Raw genomic sequence first — 20,061 nt, 5'->3', positions numbered from 1 at the left:
CACCTTTAATCCCAGCACTTGGGAGGCAGAGGCAGGCAGATCTCTGTGAGTTCCAGGCCAGCCTGGTCTACATAGCGAGTTCCAGGCAAGCTGAGGCTACAGAAAGACCTGGGCTCTAAAAGACCAAAAAAAAAAAAAAAAAATTAAAACTATGACCGGGGTTGTCACTCAATTGTAAAGTGCTTGCTTAGCAGGCATGAAGCCCTGGGTTTGATCCCCAGCACCACATAAAGCAGGCATGGTGGCACAAACCCTTAATTCCAGTACTTGGGAGGTGGAGGCTGGAGAATCACAGGTTCAAGATCATTCTCAATTACATAATGAATTCCAGGCCAGCCTGAGCATCTCTGTCTCAAAACAAAAAAATTAAAAATAGAATTACTGCCAGGCATGGTGGCGCACGCCTTTAATCCCAGCACTTGAGAGGCAGAGACAGGCAGATCTTTGTGAGTTCAAGGCCACCCTGTTCTACATAGTGAGTTCCAGGACAGGTGGGGCTACAAGGAGACCCTGTCTCAAAAAGACAAAAATAAATAAATATATAAAATAAAAATAAATAAATAAAATTACCATATGATCCATCAATTCCACTGCTGGGTATACACCCAAAAGAAATGAAAATAGGGTTTCAAAGAGAGGTTTGTCTACCCACATCCATAGCTGCATTAGTCACAATAAATAAAGTGTGGAGGTCATCCAAGTCTCTGTCAGCAGATGAACGGAGAGGCAAAATATGGTCCGTCCACACAGTGGACTATTATTCAAACTCCATATGTAGTTAGTCCATGATGACCTTGAATTCCTGATCCTCCTGCTTCCACCTCCTGAGTACTGCATATACAATGCTAGGGAGTGAAGCCAGTGCCTATTGTATACCAGATAAACTTTCTACCAACTGAGCTCCACCCTCAGCCTTATTTGTCATTTAAGAGAAAACCTGGACTCATTTGACCATGTGGATGAACCTTCAAGGACATGGTGCCAAGTGAAATAAGCCAGTCACAAAAAGACAATTGGGGTATGATTCCATATATACACGGCACTTAGCACAGTTGAGATCAGAGACAAAGCAGAACGCTGGTTGCTGTGGGAGGAGAAAGTTGTATTTAGTGGGTTTTCAATTTTACAAGATGAAACAATCACAGAGATGGAGGTGTATACATATATATATATATGAACAGAATACTTCACACACAGCCCATCCCCAGCAATTCCAACCAGTCTGCTTTGAACAGAGGTAGAATAGCCTTCTGCCAAGTAGGGGCGCTGTGACACTCTATTGCAGCAGATAGAACTGGACAAAATCCCATGTATTTAGGAAGATTATTTGACACCATGTGCATGCATTCCTTCAAAGGATTCAGGATGGACTTAAATGACCAGAAAGCTGTGTGTGCACATACATCTGCTTCGTTTTACTGGTCCACGCCTCCACCCTTTCAAGAGAGGTCTGTGGGTACCATTAGCCAACCATCTTTGGGAGTCTATCCTCCTCATCTGCAGGGATCATGGCTCCGATGCCAGCTCTGCTACCGGCAACTGTCTGGTCCTGAGCGGTCAATGATGCAATCTCTGAGCCTGGGTCCTGGTTGTCCCACTGAGGTGACTGGTTCCACACCTGGGAAGTTAGAGGGTATGGAGGTCGAAAACCAGCCCCGGATTAGGAACCCAAAGCTGGGCTGTCCCTCCTCCTCCTGAGTAGAGGCAAGAGAATCCACGAGTCCCCACCGAGAACCCACAGCCTCATCACCCCTGGAGACTCAAAACCCTTCCTTCAACGGCCTCAGAGCTCCAGGTGCAGCCCGGGCTGGGCGCGGCAGGGTGGAGAAGCCTCCGTGCGCTCCGCACCGCATGCCTCTGCGTTCTGTTACTTTCTCTTTCCTTTTGTGCTCCCCCATGGGCCTGCTGTACATCTGCCAAACCGGGGGACAGAGCGAAGGAAGGAAGAAGGGCTTAAGGCTGATGCGCCTCAATCGCCCTGGGCCCTCCCATTCCGGGAGCTGAAGCAGGAAGAGGGTGGGGCCTGCGTTCACATGGCCCCGGAGGTCACTCACACTTCTGGGAATCCCAAAGCCAGGGCCTGGACCCAGGAAATGCAACCCCATCGCGTGGGACCCAGAGCTGGGATGGTGCCAGCCTGCTTGGGATGCTGCCGCAGCAGACACTGTCCACTGATCAGGTACCTCTGGCCTCTCTGCCCCAGGACTTCCACTGCAACCACTCCAATCCTGGTGACCCCCCATTGTGCTCTTTCTGGGCCTCTCCTCAGGGGACCCAGCCCTGTGACTCCTCTCTTTTTCTCCAGGATCCTCTGTAGCTCCCACTCCCCATCGAGGGTCTTTGCCCAGTGTCACTGCACCTAATTGCATCTAAACTGACCATCCTGCACCTCCCTCCACCTCATCCACCTTCCCTCCAGCTGAGACTCCTAACAGACTGGGACTATATCAGAATTTAAAGTCTGATGAAGACTGACTTTGAGCAGCCATGTTCAGAGGACTCTGATGAAGACCTTTCTAGAATATCTGCACTGTTCTAACCCAGCTACAAGGAACCACGGGAGAGGAGGGGACCACTCTAAAACAAGATGAACTTTCCAGGAAGTGTCCCCAGGGAAAGAAGGAGTACATGACCGTGGTCCCCAAACACCCACAGCCTCAGCCCTCACACAACACCTCTAAGAACACACCACCCTGATGACATTTGTGAAGAAAGATAGTGGTTCGGAGACATGCTCGTGTTTAAAATTATTTTTATAAAAAGAAAGTTATACTCCAAACTGCACACTCCTACAGGTGACAATGTCACTGATTTCCTTCCCCCTCCCCCTGGTCCCTGTGATCTCCTTTGAAAGAATTCAGCCAGTTTGCACAGTGTAGAAAAGAAAATAGTCCCAGAGAGCAGAAAAGCTTAGCAGAAAGCCTAAGGGTGGTCCCAGCTGACCTGGAACTCATTATGTAGACCAGGCTCCCCTTGAACTCACAGAGATCCACCTGCCTCTGCCTCCCAAGTGCTGGGATTAAAGGTGTGTGCCACCCCGCCTGGCCTTGTTCTTTTTCTTTATTATTTGTATGGGTGTGTGATGTGTGTGGGAGCTCAGGCAGGCATGTGCCACAGCACACATTTGGAGAGGTCAGAAGATATAGCCTCTCCTCTGGGAGAGGAGGCAGGAGCTTGCCTCCTTTGCTACACAGCTTACTTCACGTGAGTTGGCCCACAAGCCTCCAGGCTCTTCCCCTATTCCTATCATCTCACTGGGATTCAGCTGCAGGCCAGCACATCTGGCTTTTTACCTAGGCTCTGGGGCTCTGTCAGGTTGTCGGCCTGCTTGAGTGGCTAGTGCTTTTATCCACAAGCCCTGTATAGTACTTTCTACTGTCTTTAGTGTCTTTGTCCTGTCCAGGTGAGAGGCCTGTTTGTCCTGACCCAGCCAGGAGGGAGGTCATTGAGGCGAATCAGAGAATAACATGTCTTTGTGATCTTCATCAGGAAGCCCCCTGTTATCCCATAATCTTACCAGGGCTCCTGGAGCTACGCATAGGTAGTTATCTATTAACGGCCTTATCTATGAGTGTCCTTGAGGACAGTCCAGGATGTCCACTCCTTCCAAAACAGATATGATTCAGGTCCCATTCTTCTGACTAGCAATTAAGTCTGGCTCTTCCAGTCTTCTGTTCTAGAAGTTGCTGACTATGAGAGACAGGTCCAGCATAATGCCCTCCGAGGCCACTAATATCTAAACCAGCTGCCTAACAACATGGTGAACCAGCTGGACTAACTAGCCTGGCAAGGGACTCAGTTCCCTCCCAGCTCTGTGATTTGAGAGCCAGACTCTGCTTCCTAGTTTTTGGTTTGCTGTCATTATGTTGGGAGGAGGGGGGTTGTTTGGTTGGTTTTTGGTTTTGTTTTCTAGCCTGGCAAGGGACTCAGTTCCCTCCCAGCTCTGTGATTTGAGAGCCAGACTCTGCTTCCTAGTTTTTGGTTTGCTGTCATTATGTTGGGAGGAGGGGGGTTGTTTGGTTGGTTTTTTGGTTTTGTTTTTGTTTGCAGACAGGATTTTGCTATGAAGCCCTGGCTGGCCAGGTACTCACTACCTAGACCAGGCAGGCCTTGAACTTGTGGTAGTTCTCCTGACTGCTCCCTAAGGCTGTGGTTATGGCTTGGGCTTTCCCTGTCTATGAAATGAGAGCAGTCTCCACAGGGTAGGGGAAGAATTGGATGAGTTCAGAGCCAGGAAGTGCTCAGACAGTCTGTGGATTTAGGCTTGTGGGTGGGGGGAGTATGGGTAAGGGTGTGTGTACATGTATGTGGAGGTCAGACATCAGGTATCTTCCTCAGTCACTCTTCACCTTATTTTTTGAGACAGTGTCTCTCACTGAGCCTAGAGATCACCAATTTACCTAGGCTAGCTGGCCAGTGAGCCCCTGGGATCCTCCCGTCTCTGCCACCCAGCTCTGGGGTCACAGACGCCCGCCCTCCCCGCCATACCTGACTTTTTGCATAGGCTCCGAGTATCAGAACTTAAGTCTTCATGCCTGTGCAGTAAGTACTTTACTGACTTGAGTCGTTTCTCCAGCCCCATTTCCTTGATTTTTCAAAACACGATGGCATCTCTAGGTGGCAGGCGAGCCAGGAAGGAGCTGGGGTGAAATGCTAAAAGCTACTATTTGAGGGTAGAATAGTTTTGCATCTTACGTGTTCTAAGCTGGGGGTCCCCTTGGAAGGATCAGAGCTGGGGCCCAAGGTTAGAAGGCGTCACTCTGACAGCTGCGCTTCTGTCTCTCCTCCCGGTCTTCCTGCCTGGAGAGGTGACAGAAATTCTCAAGGCTGTGGAGGGCTGTGAGGAGGGATGGGGGGAGGTGGTGCCTGAGGACTCCACAGGCTTTGTTTAGTAGAGAGCAGCTTGGAGTCACTCCAGGGCACACTGCAATTTCTGTTTTCTCTTTTGTGCCCACAGACCAATGCAGACATTGTATCAAAGGACATTCTACTTTCATTTTAAAAACCTACGCTTTGCCAATGGCCGAAATAATACCTTCTTGTGCTACGAAGTGAGAAGAATGGAGTGTGGCTTACCTGTCCGTCTCTACAGAGGGGTCTTTAAACAGGTATTAAGTTTTAGCATACCCTTTTTGTCAGCTTCTTAAACTACAGGCACTGGGAAAGTTTAAATGACAGATAACCGCTGTGGAGAAAGCCTGCTACCTCATGAAAAGTTTCTCACAAAACATTTTAGAAAAACCTGTCACTGAGGGATGGGAGGGCAGAAGCATGCTGGTACACTCTCAGGCAGGGTTTTAGTGGTTGGAGTTGGGGTGGTCATAGCTGCTAATGGTAGTCACCTACCGGAGTCCTTCTATACATCTGATAAAATTTAATAACTCATTTAGCCCAACATGGTTAACATTATTTCAATGCTTATAATCAATGTAATTTTTTTCATGAGATCGTTCCCACCCACCTCCCTTCTCTCTGTGATCTTGAGACAGGGTCTCAAGTATATAACCCAAGATGGCCTCCAACTCCCCCTTCCTTGATCCCCTGTCTCAGCCTCTTGAGTGCTGGGATTAAAGGTGTGGGTCACCATACCCCACTTACTTTTCCTTTTTGAAATGAGCTCTGTGAGCCATGATGGCATATCTGTAATCTCAGTATTCAAGAGACTAAAGCCGGAGATCAGGAGTTCAAGGCTCTCCTCAGTTACATAGTGAGATGGAGGCCAGCTTGGGCTACATGAGACCCTGTCGCACACTAAATAAATAAATATTAAAATGAAGACAAAATAGAAAAAGAAGAAAGCTGTGTGTTTTACATGTGCAGCAAGTATCAACTTAGGTAAGCCACATTTCAAGGACTCAGTAGGTAGGTACCAGTGGCCAGATTCCCTAAGGGATGTCTTAGGCCAGCTGGCCTCCGTGGGCCTGGCTGGAACAGGGTTGACATGTTACTGAGGAATGCCTACAAGATGGGAAAATGGATGTTAAGACCAGTTGCCAAGCCAGCCATTGGTGAGAAGGGATGCGAAATTAACAAAGGAGGATGAGGATCGGGAGGGATGGAGACAGCCAAGTGGGAGGACTCCCCTCCCTGTGCAGCCTCTCACCAGGAGCTTCCCTGTTCTTACTCTTCCAGGTCACCCCCAACCTCCACGCGGAAGAGTGCTTCCTCTACTGGTTCCACAGCATAGTCCTGGAGGTGTTGTCCCCCAGGGAGGAATACAAGATCATCTGGTATTTGTCCTGGAGCCCCTGCTTCCACTGCGCTGACCAGGTAGCCAAGTTCCTGGCCACACACTGCAATGTGAGCCTGCTCATCTTCAGTGCCCGCCTCTACTGCTTCTGGGATGAATGGGTCCAGGAGAACCTTCGCAGGCTGAGTCAGGAAGGGGCCCAGATGGCCGCCATGTCCTTTCAAGGTGAGAGAAGGGGGGTTGGGGATTGCAGGACGGCCCTGCGGGTCTGCCATATGGTGAAAGGGGAGCACCCCAGGAGCCAGCTCTAGGGACCACGGAGAGGCCTGCTAGACACTGATGCCATTTCTCTTCTTCCGTCTCAGAATTTAGAGAGTGTTTGGAAAAGTTTGTGGACAATGATGGCCAGCCGTTCAGGCCTTGGAAGAAACTGTATAGAAATTACAGGTTCCAGAATGCCATGCTGCAGAAGATCCTCAGGTGAGCGCCTTCCATGTGCTTGGCTACCTCTCCCCTCCCCTCCAGTGTCAGCGCAGGCTTCCCTGGCTGGTACCTGTCCCTCGTTCCTGCCTAGCCTCCTGTCCCCAGCTCCCATTTCTTTCCCTCTCCTCACTCCTCCCAGGCCTCTTCTATCTCTCCAGAGCGCCCCCCCCCACCAAGGTTCCCTCTACCTCTTAACAAGATGCCTCCTGTCACAATATTAAACCTAGCTGAGTGGGGTATATGTGTGAACTTGAAAAATTGCAAGATGGAGAAACCTCATCAAGGCAGCCTTGAGTGCTCAGAGGATAAGCGCCCTTAAGGCAAGGATTGTTAAGTTTCCCTTTGCCACAGCTGGATGTTGCCCACCAGGTGCCAAGACAGCCCACTCAGGCTGCCTCCAGGTTCTAGACTGGATGGTCCCAGCAGAGAGGCTGACAGGTGTCTCCTTTGAGGCGTTCCCCTGGCTTGCAGATGTTCTCTTTTCTTCTCACTGGGTCCTCAGGTGGTCTTTCATTTTCCCACACATCCTTAGCATCTCTCTGTCCAAACTACTTCCTTTAAGACCACCAGTGACCTTGATTTGGGCTCACTTGAAGGACCTTCCTCCAAACCCCTGACTCATTCTGTGTCTTGGGGCTTAGGATGTCACAATGTGACCTTGGGCCTCTGAGAACGACCGACTAACCTTCTTTGTGGATGAGGAGTGCAGGTGTCCTTGTTCTGCGTGTCAGCACCGCAGGGGAGTCCCCACCATGCCCTGGTACCTTCTCCTCAGACCATGCTATACCCTGAGCCTTCCCAGTGGTTTATATTTCCCGCGTGTCATTGCCATCCACCCTGCACATTCTTAAATCTTCCCCGGAGGCTGGACAGGGCAGAGATGAGCCCTGGGGATGGGGTCTGAGCAAAAAGAAGGCCAGTATTGAGGTGTGGTGGCACACACCTTGAATCCAGGCAGATGATCTCTGTGAGTTTGAGGTCAGCCTAGTCTAAGCCAGGGCTACATAGTGAGACCCTGTCTCAAAAAAGAAAGGGGGAGAGAGATATACACTTACATAAGACACAGGGGAAAGGAGGATTGGGTAACAAGGTGAGAGGGTGAGGGGGACTGGAGAGATGGCTCAGTGGTTAAGAGCACTGGCTGCTCTTGCAGAGAGGACCCGAGTTCAATTCCTGGCACCCACATGGTGGCTTACAACCGTCCTTAACTCCAGTTCCAGGGGATCCAATGCCCTCTTCTTGCCTCCACGGGCATTTCATAACATGGGGCACTTACATACATGCAGGCCAAACACTCATCCACATAAAATAAAAAGTTTTATTAATTAGAAAAAAAAGATGTGAGGGTGGGAACATCTCCTCTGGATGGAGTAAGGAATAGAAGTGGACTGTCACGATAGCTGAACAGTGGGTTAAGTTCAGCTGCGTAAGCCTGGAGACCTGAGTTCAATCTCTGAAACTCACTTATGTGTATTTACAGTGGAAGGAGAGAACAGACTCCGCAAAGTTGTCCTCTGATCATAACACTCGGGCCATGGCAGGTGTGCACTAACCTATACATTACACACACAAGAAATAAATAAATGGTTTGTTAAGAGAAGGGCAGCCAAGAGGGACAGCATGGGGAGTGAGATCAGGGAGGAAGCTCCGGGAAGCGTGTAGACAGACTGGTCAGGGACCCTAGCCCCTGGTGTCCTTACCATTTCATGACACTATGACAAAGAGGCAAGAGCCCAGCCCACCCAGGCAACTCCACGCAGGCAAACGCAGGAAAGAGGGACTGTGAGATGCCTGAGTCCACCCTCTTGCTGGTCTTGCTTTGAGGGGTCCCCAGTGTATCACTTGAGGGCAAAATTCAGGGTGAGAGTAGAGTGGGAGGTGGAGAAGGCCTGGGGGTGAGGAAGGCCAGCTGGGGACTCCTCTTCATGTGAGATCTGAACACTGAGGTGACAGGAATGTCCCTCCCTCCCTCCCTCCCTCCCTCCCTGGGGATTCAACTTTCACGGAATGTTTGTTCTTTTGTTTTTTAATCTGAGGCTCCTTGGCTGAGACTTGCCAAAGCAAGCCTACAGCTTCAGGAATGTGAACTTGGTCCACAACTTGGTATCTCAGACCTGGGAGGCCCGGTAAGGGGCCACCTCCTCCACTGCTTTTCTGGGAACTTGTGAGGGACACAAAGGAAGCAACAACTTGAGGAGGAGGGAGCTGCCGGACCTGACCAGCACTTCAGCCATGTCCTTTTTTTGTTTTTTTGGTCTTTTTGAGACAGTGTCTCCCTGTAGCCCCAGCTGTCCTGGAACTCACTATGTAGACCAGGGGGACACCACGGAAGCAACAACTCGAGGGGGAGGGGCCTTCCGGACCTGACTAGCACTTCAGCCATGTCCTTTTTTTGTTTTTTTGGTCTTTTTGAGACAGTGTCTCCCTGTAGCCCCAGCTGTCCTGGAACTCACTATGTAGACCAGGCTGGTCTTGAACTCACAGAGATCCGCCTGCCTCTGCCTCCCGAGTGCTGGGATTAAAGGCATGCGCCACCACACCCGGCGCCATGTCCTTTTTTGGTGTGTGACTTCAAGAGACCGTCTTAGCTTCTCTGTGCCTGAGAATTCCTCTGAAATAACGGAGCCATGATTCTTCCTTTCTTTACTGTGGGGGTTGCAGATGGGGCAGAGGCTCTGTCAACACACCTGTCTTCTCTGGGACAAGAAATCAAACCCGTGCCTTGAATGACACCAAATGCCAAGCAGGGGTGGGTGAAGGGGTAGCCATCTGCCTGGCGTCGTCTGCCCTCCCCCTTTCCTTCCCCCAGCCAGCTCTGCACCCACCACTGTCCCTGCCCTGTTACTTCCCCTTTCCTTTCCAGCCCCACCCCCCAGACCATCCTGTTCTGTCACACTGGGGTACAAAAGGAAGGAGGAAGGGTAGGTCTGAGACTGAGCCAGCTTAACCCAGCCTGGGCCCTCCTGTTCCGGGGTGGGGCCTGCAGGTCTATCAGGGTCTTTCAGAGACTGGGCCTCAAAGCAGGAAGTAGAGCCCCAGCTCCTACACTGGAATCTATCCAGGAGACTCCCCAGGGCAGGTATGTGGCAGGCCTGAGAGCAGAGGATCGAAACAGGTAAGGACCAGGGGGGTGAAAACCTGAGGGCCATCTCAGCCTAGGAGGGGGCCATCTCAGCCTAGGAGGGGGTGTGGGCGCACACAGCTGCTTTGCCACCCAGGCACAGACCAGGGACTTTCCTAAGGCCAAGGGCAGCTACATGAGTGGGAAACAGAAGCTGTGCGAGTGCCTAGTGTCAAGGGGAAAGGTAGACAGGCCTGATGCAAGGCTGCAGGCCCTCTGATCCCATGGAACCCCAGGCTCTTCCTTCTTCAGAAACCTCCTTCTGCTTCCCTAACTTCCTGTGCCACTGGACACCTCAAGTTTTAAGATTTTTTTGCTTTGTAGTTATTTTTTTTTTTAAATGAATGTACAAAATAATGGGCTTAATTTTGACATTTTTGTGCATGTATATTGTTGTAGCGGGCAGCTCACATCCATCACCCCCACTTCCCTTTTGTCCCCCCTCTTGCTGGACCCCCTTCCACCCCACAGTCTGCCTTCTATTTTCATGATTCACATGTGCACATATGTTTGTGCATGTAATCGAGGTTTGTGATAGTTGCCTTTCTAAGTCTGGCTTATTTTGCTTAGTACCATGATCTATTCCATCCATTTTCCTGCACATGACATAATTTCTGCTTTACAGCTGAGAAACTCCATTGTGTATATATACAACATCTTTATCCGTCTGTGGATAGACACCCAGGCTGCTTCCATATTTCGGCTGTTGTGAATATTGCAATAAATGTGGGTGTGCAGGTGTCTCTATGGCTTGGTGACTTGGAATCTTTCCCGTTTATACTTAGGAATGGTACAACTAGGTCATTTGCAATTTAATTCTTAGTCTTTTGAGGCACATCCATATCGATTTCCATAGTGGCTACATAATTTCTATTCCTATCCGTAGTGTGCTAAGAGTTCCTTTGCCCTCATCCCATCCTCACAGCATTTGTTATCATTTATTTTTTAATTAATTAAGTCGTGGATGACCTGGAACCCACTATGTAGACCAGGCTGGCCTCAAAATCACAGAGATCCACCTGCTCTGTCTCCTGAGTGCTGGGATTAAAGACGTGTACCACCACGCTCAGCATCTATTTTACTTTTCTGACTAGGGAGCCCTGGCTGGCCTAGAGCTCGCTATGTGACCAGAGTGGTCCCTAACTTGCTGCAGTCCTCCTGCCTCTGCCTCCCAGGTGTTCGTATTACAGACATGAGCCATTGCTGCGTGAGACTGAATCTCAATATAGGTTGTGTGTGTGATGCCTGTATATGTGTTTATGTGTGTGCATGCACATGTGTGCATATGTGGGGGAGGGCAGAGGTCAATGTTGGGTGTTTTCTTCAATCACTACCCTTTTTTTGAGACTGGGTTTCACTGTGTAGCCCTGGAATTTGCTATGTAGACCAGGCTGGTATTGAATTCACAGAGACATACCTGGCTCTGCTTCCCAAGCACTTGGGATTACATGCATGAGCCACCGCAGCTTATATTTTGGGACAGAGTCTCACTAAATCTGGAGCTCACCGACTGGCTAGACATCGAACCCAGGGATCCTGTCTCTGCCTCCCCAATGCAAGGATTCCAGGCAAACACCACTGTACTTGGCTTTTGCATGGGTGCTGGGGCTCTGAATTCAGGTCCTCATGCGTGTATGCCAAGCATTTGACCAACTGAATATAGTTTTGATTTGCATTTCCCTGATGGCTAAAGATGTTGACCAATTTTTCATTGTTTATTGGTCATTTGTACTTCTTTTTAAAATATTTTATTATTATTTTATTTTATGTCTATGAGTGTATTGCCTGTCTGTTTATAAGTGTACCTGTGTCATGCAGTGCCCATGGAGGTCAGAAGAGGGCATCAGATGCCCTGGAACTGGAGTTGCAGATTGTTGTTAACTGTGATGTGGGTGCTGGGAACCGAACCAGGATCTCTGCAAGAGCGGCCAGTGCTCTTACCCACTGAGCCAGCTCTCCAGCCCTCATTTGTACTTTTCAGAATTGTCTGTACAATACATTTCCCATGAACTAATTGGATGGTGGGATTTTTTGGTTTTTAATTTTTTTTTTTTTTTTTCAGTTCTTTGTATCTTCTGTATACAAACCCCTTGTCAGATGCATGGCTGGCAAGTATCTCCTGCTCTATAAAGGAGCCTCAACACTTTTATTAATTGATGGTATGTGGGTGGATATAGGCATATCATGCAGCACATGTGGAGGTCAGAAGACAACTTGCAGTTGTCAGTTTTCTCCTTTTACCATGTGGGTCCCTGGGGTTGAAATCAGTTTAGCAGCAAGCACCCTCACCCACTAAGCCATCTTACTAGTACCAGGGCCTCAATTCTTACAGCCCTTTTTAAAGCCCAGCAGCAGGGCTCAGCAATTTAGAACAGGCATCGCTCTTACAGAAAGCACCCACGTGGGGGCCAACAAGTCAGTAACTCCAGTTCCAGGGAATTCAATACCCTTTTCTGACCTTTGAGGACACTGAATGCACATTGTACACTTACATATATGCAGGCAAACACTCATACATGTAAAAATAAATAAATAAAATTACAAAAAAAGATGTAAAATCAGATTAAGAACCTTGACCTGTGCTGGGCATGGTGGCGCACACCTTTAATCCCAGCCTGGTCTACATAGTGAGTTCCAGGCCAGCTGGAGCTACAGAGAGACCCTGTCTCAAAAAAACAAACAAATAAATAAATAAATAAATAAATAATAAATAAAGAGCCTTGACCTGGAAGAGCTAAAATGTTGCTACAACTGTAAGAATTAAAACCAGTTTGGTTTGGGTTTCACTCCCAAGTATCTTTCTCCATGGGAAACAATGTATCTTCTTTTCCAAATGGAGTTTCTTTCCTGTACAGAGCACCAACCCCAAGGCTCTGATAAATCTTTATAAAGATTAATAAAATAAATGTAGCAGGAAGCTTTGAAGTTACCTCAATGCAACCACCCTGCCACCTCAAGTCAGCTGCTGGGCAGATACGTGATGCATGTGTGTCCAAGTGTAGGTTTGTGTTCGTGGGTGCAGTACCCAGAGGCCAAAGGCATCTGATCCCCTGGAGTTACAGGCAGTTGTGAGCCGCCTGACCTGGGTACTGGGAACCAAACCTGAGTCCTCTGCAATAACAGCCCTAACCACTGAGCCATCTCTCTAGCCCCTTAATTTGATTTTAAGAGCATAACTTGTGTTGAAATGCTTCAGCTTTAATGACCCCATTTGCCAGGACTGGGTAGACACCTGACTGATAAAATAGAAGGCCCCAGGCACGCAGACCAATGCGTGACAAATGCATGCTTCTACAGCACCCCTCACCCTGAATCTCTGATCCTCTTGCTTTCACTTCCTCCTCCCCACCAGAGTGCTGGGATTATAGGGTGTGTCACCACGGCTGGTTTATGGGGTACCGGGACTCAAACCCAGGGCTCCAGGCATGCTAGGCAAGCACTCTGCTGACACCACTGCATCCGCAACACCTCTCCTGCTGCTTTGATAAAACCTCCACCCCAGCAGGATCTATCAGATCCATGCTCAGGCTCAAGCTTTAGGCCAGCCTAGTCTACATGTGACCCTATCTAAAACAAAAAATGGGGCTGAGGGGGTTTCTGAGAGGAGTTAGGGGAATCTGTAGGGAGCAAATATGATCAACACAGACTACACAGGTATGAAATTCTAAAAAATTAATGTAAAATATTTTTTAATATGGGAGACATTTAACAGAGTTGGATTTTTATTTACTCAGAGCCAGATGTATTTGTTTTGACAGAACATCTTTTTCAATATTTTTTATTTTATGTGTATGAGTGCTATGCTTGCACGTATGTAAGTACACCTGTGTTGTGCAATGCCCTCAGAGGTCAGAAGAGGGCATTGGATCCCTTGGAACTAGAGTTACAGATGGTTGTTAGCCACCTTGTGAGTGCTGGGATTCAAACCTGGGTTTCTGCAAGAGCAGCCAGTACTCTTAACCACTGAGCCATCTCTCCAGCCCCAAGAGTAGAACATCTTGAAAACATTTTTGTATCAGTTAAAAAAGGACTTGTGAGGCTGGAGAGATGGCTTAGTAGTTAAGAGCATTCACTGTTCTTGCAGAAGACCCAAGTTTGGTTCCCAGCCACCCATATCAGGTGGCTCACAACTGTCTATAACTGCACCTCCAGGGGATCTGAAGCCCTTGTCTGGCCTCTGCAGGAACCTGTACACAAACACACACTTATAATTTAAAATAAAATCTTTGTTTTAAAGGATCTGCCTAATGCAGGGTGAGATGGCTTACACCTTTAAATCTCTGCACTCAGGAGGCAGAGGCAGGCAGATCTCTGTGAAATTAGGACTAGCCTGGTCTACATAGTGAGTTCTAGGCTAGCTGGGGCTACAGGGAGACCTTGTCTCTAACAACACCCCCATAAAAAACAGCTTAAGGGAAGAGCAAGTGGATCTCTGTGAGCTTGAAGCCAGCCTCATCTATATAGCAAGCTCCAGGCCAGTAAGGGCTACATAAGACTCTGTCTTAAAAAAAAAATAAAAAATGAAAATAAGCCAGGTGTGGTGGCACATGCCTGTGGTTCCAGCACTTGGGAGGCAGAGGCAGGCAGATCTCTGTGAGTTCAAGGCCAGCCTGGTCTACATAGTGAGTTCCAGGACAGCTGGAGCTACAGGGAGACCCTGTCTCAAAAAGACCAGAAAAAAAAAAAAGGAAGAAAGGAAAATTTCAATGATCTTGGCAGAAGGGAGTGAGAATAGAGAGCCAAAAGTCCTTCTATGTTGACCCTGTAATTACAGTTTTGAATATAAAAAACATGTGTTTTCCCCTAAGAACTTGGGATTATGTTTGAAGTACCAAGGGAGGGAGGGAAGAAGAGAGAGGCCAGTGATGTACCCTGGAGTGGAAACCAGCTCCGGTGACTGAAGGTTGAGCCCAGAGCATCTGTTTCTTTACAGTATTTTCAGAGCTCGAATTAGGGGTGGGCCCCTCGGGGTTGTTCTGTCCCCAGCATCTGTGGTCTTGGGAATCAGGCCTTTTCTGGAACTGATGTAGCCTCCAGACTTAATATTTATCCAAGAGGTTACTTTTCAGCAGCCCCACTTTTCCTTTTCAGTGATAAGCGGAGTCATGTAGGACAAAAGAGGGGCCACCCAAGATATCCTGACCTCAGGGTCCTAAGAATCTGGCCACACACATGTGGTGAGGGTTTGTTTTAAGTTTTTTATATTTTTAATTATTTTTATTTTATGTGTATGAGTGTTTTGCCTGCATGTATCTAAGTGCACCTGTGTTGTGCAATGCCTGTAGAGGCCAGAGAAGGGCATCAAACCCCCTGGAACTGATGTTAGGACAGTTGTTAGCTGCCATGTGGGACTAGGAACCAAACCCTGGTTCTCTGCAAGAACAGCCAGATTTTATGTACTTTTATGTGTATGAATGTTTTGCCTGCATGTATGTGAGTGCTCTATGTGCATGCAGTGCCCCTGAAGGCCAGAAGAGGGGGTCATGTCCCCCAGGAACTGGATTTACAGATGGTTGTTAGCTACAATGTGGGTACTGGGGTATGAGCAGCCAGTGCTCTTAACCTCTGAGCCATTTTTTCAGCCCCAACATGGTGTTTATAGATTTGGATCTTGACAGAGAGGCACAGAAGCCTGGATACAGAGGACCTCTGGACACTTGAAAAGATTGGGACATGGGCTGGGAAGATGTCTCAGTGGGTTAGAGTGTTTGCTCTGCAAACATGAAGACCTGAGTTCGAATCCCAGTGACCATGTAAAAACATTGGGCATTGCTGCATGTCCTTATAACCCCAGCATTGGGGGACGACAATGGGCAGATGCCAAGAGCTCTTTGGACAGCCAGCCCACCCTAAAAAAGGAGCTTCCAGTTCAATGAGAGACCCGTCTCAAGGAAATAAGGTGGAGAGTGCTGGCGGAAGACTCCTGAGGGCACCTGCTCTGGCCTCCACATGGGCATGTGCGCCTGCATACTGACATACATGCACCACACACACCACACTATACATACCCACAGACACCACAAACACACATACCACACACATCACACACACACACACACACACACACACACACACACACACACACATATAAAGGTCACAACAGAAAAGGTGCAGCTGTAGAATGGTGCCATGGAGGGCCAGGTCTCCTGGTCAGGGACATCATACTGTGGCCTGATGACATTACACAGGAAGATTCAATATTCTCTCTTTAGAGTACAGGGGTCCTGTTTGTTCCAGTTTTTATGGAAACAGCAGTGGTGAGTCAGATGGGACAGAGGACAACTGTCCCATGAGGGGACTGTGGGTTCTCACTAAGCTTCCTTTGAAGGAATGGATCACTAAGTCCCTAAAGGACTTGAGGCAGGTCTGTCTATAGGGGTGTCCGACCCAGTGGAGAGGGCTCCCAGCACAGGGCGGTCAGTGCAAGGCCAGACCGGTGCACGGTCAGATTCCACGGGTGTACCTTCTAGACTCCTGTGAGGCCCAGCCACTGGAGGGAAGGCGGATCTCTAGCAGAGAAGATGGAAGGAGCAGGGGCTCACCCATAAATGCCATGAGGAAAGGCAGGCAAGCAGGGAACTTTACAGTTAAGAGCACTCCTGATGACATGTGCAGATTCAGCCCCAATGAGCTGCCACCAGCTGTGCCACATGCTGGGAGCCATGACTTGGAAGATAAGATGGTGAATTTCATAGTATGCCACAGTCATGGAGGAGAGAGAGAAAGCGCCACATAATGCCTTGCTTTGCTGTTTCAGACAGAGGATAAAAGGTGAGACAGAAACAGTCCTTTCTCAATATGGGCTCTAGCAGATGGGCCACCTTGTCCCAAGCCTTCAGATGTCACCAAAGAGTCACTTTGGCTGGGAACCATCAGTTGCAAATGGAAGAGGACCCTCCACTGAAAGGTCTTCAAAGAGACTGGGCCACTCATCTCTGAAGCCTGTAGTTGTCTGTGGGATGCAGAGACCTGTGAGTTCCACCTGAGTACCCCTGGCTGGGACCAATGAGACGTCCCCAAGCCTCGGTACAGTCTTCTGAGAGTCCCAAGGCAGAGCTAGAATGGTCCCAGAGGAAATGTAGGCCCTCACTCCATGGATGGTGGCCAGTATAGCCAGCATACATTCAGGTACTCCTTGGGGAGCAGTCTAGGTGTTCACTGTTTCTGACCTCATTCATATGAGGTTCACCGAGGACCCCAAGTTCGGAGAAAGAAGCAAGGCAGAGGTGAGATTCCCCAGCCCCCATACAGGGCCCAGAACACCACGTAGCAATGGCGACGACAAGCCGATGACACGGGCAGAAAAAGAACTCACCAAGTCAGAAAAAGGCAGTGGAAAATTCGTTAGGAATACAGAGGTATTCAGTGAGCCACAGCAGGCAATTAGGTCAAAACTGTTCGCACAGAGGCATCCCAAGGAGCTGCTTTACTGGGGAGGTTCTATGTGGGCAGTCAGGCAGTGTTTCTGTGTCCATTCAAGTTAGGAGTTATCACGATCAGTACGCAGGCCTTGAGGCCATGACAGTCCTGCCCTGAATCAGAAATGGCTCAGGGGCCTATGAATTGGCTCAACAGGAAAAGGTGCTTGTTGCCAAGCCTGATGATCTGAGTTCAGTCCCTGGGACCCACATAGCAGAAGGAAGCTCCCACAAGCTGTCCTCTGGCCTCCACATGAATGCACACACAAACATACAACAAATATATAAATACATAAACAGATGTAAAACATTTAAAAATAGCTCAGCAAAACCACTACTCCTAAGCTAGCATCCTCAGGAGTATAGGAGCAGTGTGTAGGTTGGGAGAGAGAGGTGACCCCTTCCACAGCCTCTGCCGTACCTGCTTCTCCCTCCCTGGACCTCTCCCAGGGGCAAGCATCCTGGAGTGGGGTCCAGAGCAGGCTGAGACCAGAGGAAACTAACTGCATCTTCAGCCTGTTTCCTTCCTTGTTGCACAGGAGCACGAGTCTAAGTGAAAACATATTCCGCTTCCAGTTTAACAACCAGCAACGGATCAAGAAGCCCCACCGCAGCAGGAGGACCTACCTGTGCTACCAGCTACAGTGGTTTGATGGCCGAGAGCCACTCCGAGGCTACCTTCAAAACAAGGTGCCAGACAGGTTCTCAGAGCCAGAGCACAAGGTGGCTAGGGACTTGCAAGTCACACACACCATGGGGTCCCAAGTTTGCCACTTTCACTCCCTCTTTCTTACCTGGTGGGTCCGAGCCCCGGGTCAGCACCTTCTTTCTTTCCCATTCCTAGAGTGAGCTCTTCCCACTACTCATGGTGCAGTTAGTTTACCATCCTCCCAGCTCAGCTTGGTACTGCCTTGGAGAACAAAGTGCTGTTCTAAGAAGCAACCAGGCTGCCTGACCCTCTTTCCTTCTCACACCAACCTGCCCTTGGGTTGACTGAAATATCTTTGGACAGCTCCTAGGCCAGCACCCTAAAGCAAGGTCCTAGAGCTTTGGGGAGCACGACTTGAAGGTGTCACCAGTTTGCTGATTCCTTTCCTCTGGGCACCTGGGATCCTTGTCTGATTTAGAAAGGTGATGGGAAGGAGCCTTGGGAATGTCAAGTTAGTGGGTGACTGGAAAGAAGGGGCTTTCCCTGTGTGGGCAAGACTTCCCACACTAGGAAGTTCACAGAACCGAGCCCCTCCCTTCCAACCTTACCCCCAGTCACATGTTTGGCCTCTGCCTTCCAACCCTTTCTTCTCTGCTTGGAACTTGCTCCAGAGAGCTAAGCATGCAGAAATTCTGTTAATTGATATGATGCGTTCCATGGAGCTGGGCCAAGTGCAAATCACCTGCTACATCACTTGGAGCCCCTGCCCGACCTGCGCCCAGGAACTGGCTGCGTTCAAACAGGATCACCCAGATCTAGTGCTGCGGATTTATGCCTCCCGCCTGTACTTCCACTGGAAGAGGAAGTTCCAGAAAGGGCTGTACAATCTATGGAGAGCTGGGGTCCACGTGGATGTTATGGGCCTCTCAGGTAAGAAAGAGGGACCACAGCTACCAGAGGGCAAAGGAGGTTTCACAGCTCAGAGGACAAGCTATAGCCAGATGTCTGGGGGAGAAACTGGGCAGGAAGGGTGCTGGGCCAGCTAAAGCCAAAGATTTGGCTCCATCCCAAAGGTGGAATGCCCTAGGAGAGAAAGGTGGGATGAGAAAGGAGATCTGCCCTGGTGTGTTCCCTGCAGCGACCTGGAGCCTCACTGGCTTCCCCTCTCGTCTATCGTAGAATTCACTGACTGCTGGACAAACTTTGTGAACCAGCAAAAGCCCTTCAAAGCCTGGGACAGGTTGGAGGGAAACAGCAGGAGCATAGGACGGCGGCTGTCAAGGATCAGGGAGGTGAGCCCCCATCTGTCACAGGCCCCACATCCTGCTGCAGGCCCGGCCCTGCTGCAGACTCTGCCCCCTGCTGCATACCTGACCTCCCTACTTCCCACTGCCCAGCTTTGGCTCCCCCCACTGCCACCACCTGTCTTCTCTAGACCCTCCTCTTTCATTCCCCTCTCCCACCAGGGACCCCCAGTTCTGCTTTCTCGCCCTCAGCTGCTCTTGTCACCTCTGGTTTTGTCCCAGTTCTTTCACCGGCACACCCTAATTTCTCTCTCAACAGTCCTGGGGCCTGCAAGATGTCATAAACAGCTTTGGAAACCTACAACTTACACCTCCGTTGCCCTGAGTGGCAAGAAAGTATTCAAGGCAGATTCCAGAGCATCGCCAGGCTTCCTAATCTGCCCCAACCCTAGGTCTGGAAGACCCTTCTTCTTTCATTCATTCTGTTCGATCTTCTAAGTGGGTGCATGATTTTATAACAGAAAAACATTAAGGTGGCATAATAGGTCGTGACTGTGATCCCTGCACTTGAGAGGCTGAGGGAGATTTGTCACAAGTTTGAGGTCAGTCTGGCTACAGAGTGAGACCTTATAAACCTGAATTGCTTTCTGAGATTGTTTCATTCATAAAAATGAAAATAAAGGATTTCTACTCTACAAAAACAAGAAAAGGGGCTGAGGGACGGCTCAGTGCTTAAGAGCTTGCTGCTGCTGCAGAGGACAGGAATTTGTATCCCAGCACCCATGTTGAGCTGATCACAACTGCCTCTAACTCCAGCCCCAGGGGATCTGATGCCCTCTTCTGGACTCTGGAGGCACACACATGTGCACACACTCAGACACACACATATATACATTTTTAAGGGTTGTGGGGGGCTGGAGAGATGGCTCAGCAGTTGGAGTTCATATTGCTTTCTC

The 20,061-nt window shown here is 49.2% G+C and overlaps 1 protein-coding gene across 2 annotated transcripts; it reads left to right on the top strand.

Annotated features, from left to right (window-relative positions):
* Positions 1 to 2,006: 2,006 nt before the first annotated feature.
* On the top strand, positions 2,007 to 19,842 carry LOC103748572 (DNA dC->dU-editing enzyme APOBEC-3-like). Of its 2 annotated transcripts, XM_017802753.2 has the most exons (9): positions 2,045 to 2,179; positions 2,306 to 2,795; positions 4,958 to 5,108; positions 6,133 to 6,415; positions 6,556 to 6,670; positions 17,752 to 17,902; positions 18,533 to 18,791; positions 19,041 to 19,153; positions 19,425 to 19,842. In XM_017802753.2, the coding sequence occupies exons 3-9, from the start codon at positions 4,962 to 4,964 to the stop codon at positions 19,488 to 19,490; spliced, it is 1,134 nt and encodes a 377-aa protein (XP_017658242.1). In that variant the 5' UTR covers positions 2,045 to 2,179; positions 2,306 to 2,795; positions 4,958 to 4,961; the 3' UTR covers positions 19,491 to 19,842. The 2 variants fall into 2 exon arrangements, with proteins under 2 accessions (XP_008849457.2, XP_017658242.1); XM_008851235.3 differs by lacking the exon at positions 2,306 to 2,795 and having other exon boundaries at positions 2,007 to 2,179.
* The last annotated feature ends 219 nt before the right edge of the window (positions 19,843 to 20,061 follow it).

The sequence above is a fragment of the Nannospalax galili genome, unplaced genomic scaffold, assembly GCF_000622305.1.
Source record: "Nannospalax galili isolate Female #2095 unplaced genomic scaffold, S.galili_v1.0 scaffold445, whole genome shotgun sequence".
Classification (NCBI taxonomy): domain Eukaryota; kingdom Metazoa; phylum Chordata; class Mammalia; order Rodentia; family Spalacidae; genus Nannospalax; species Nannospalax galili.
Note: the sequence above shows the minus strand (reverse complement) of the source record. Positions and strands in the feature narration are given on the sequence as shown.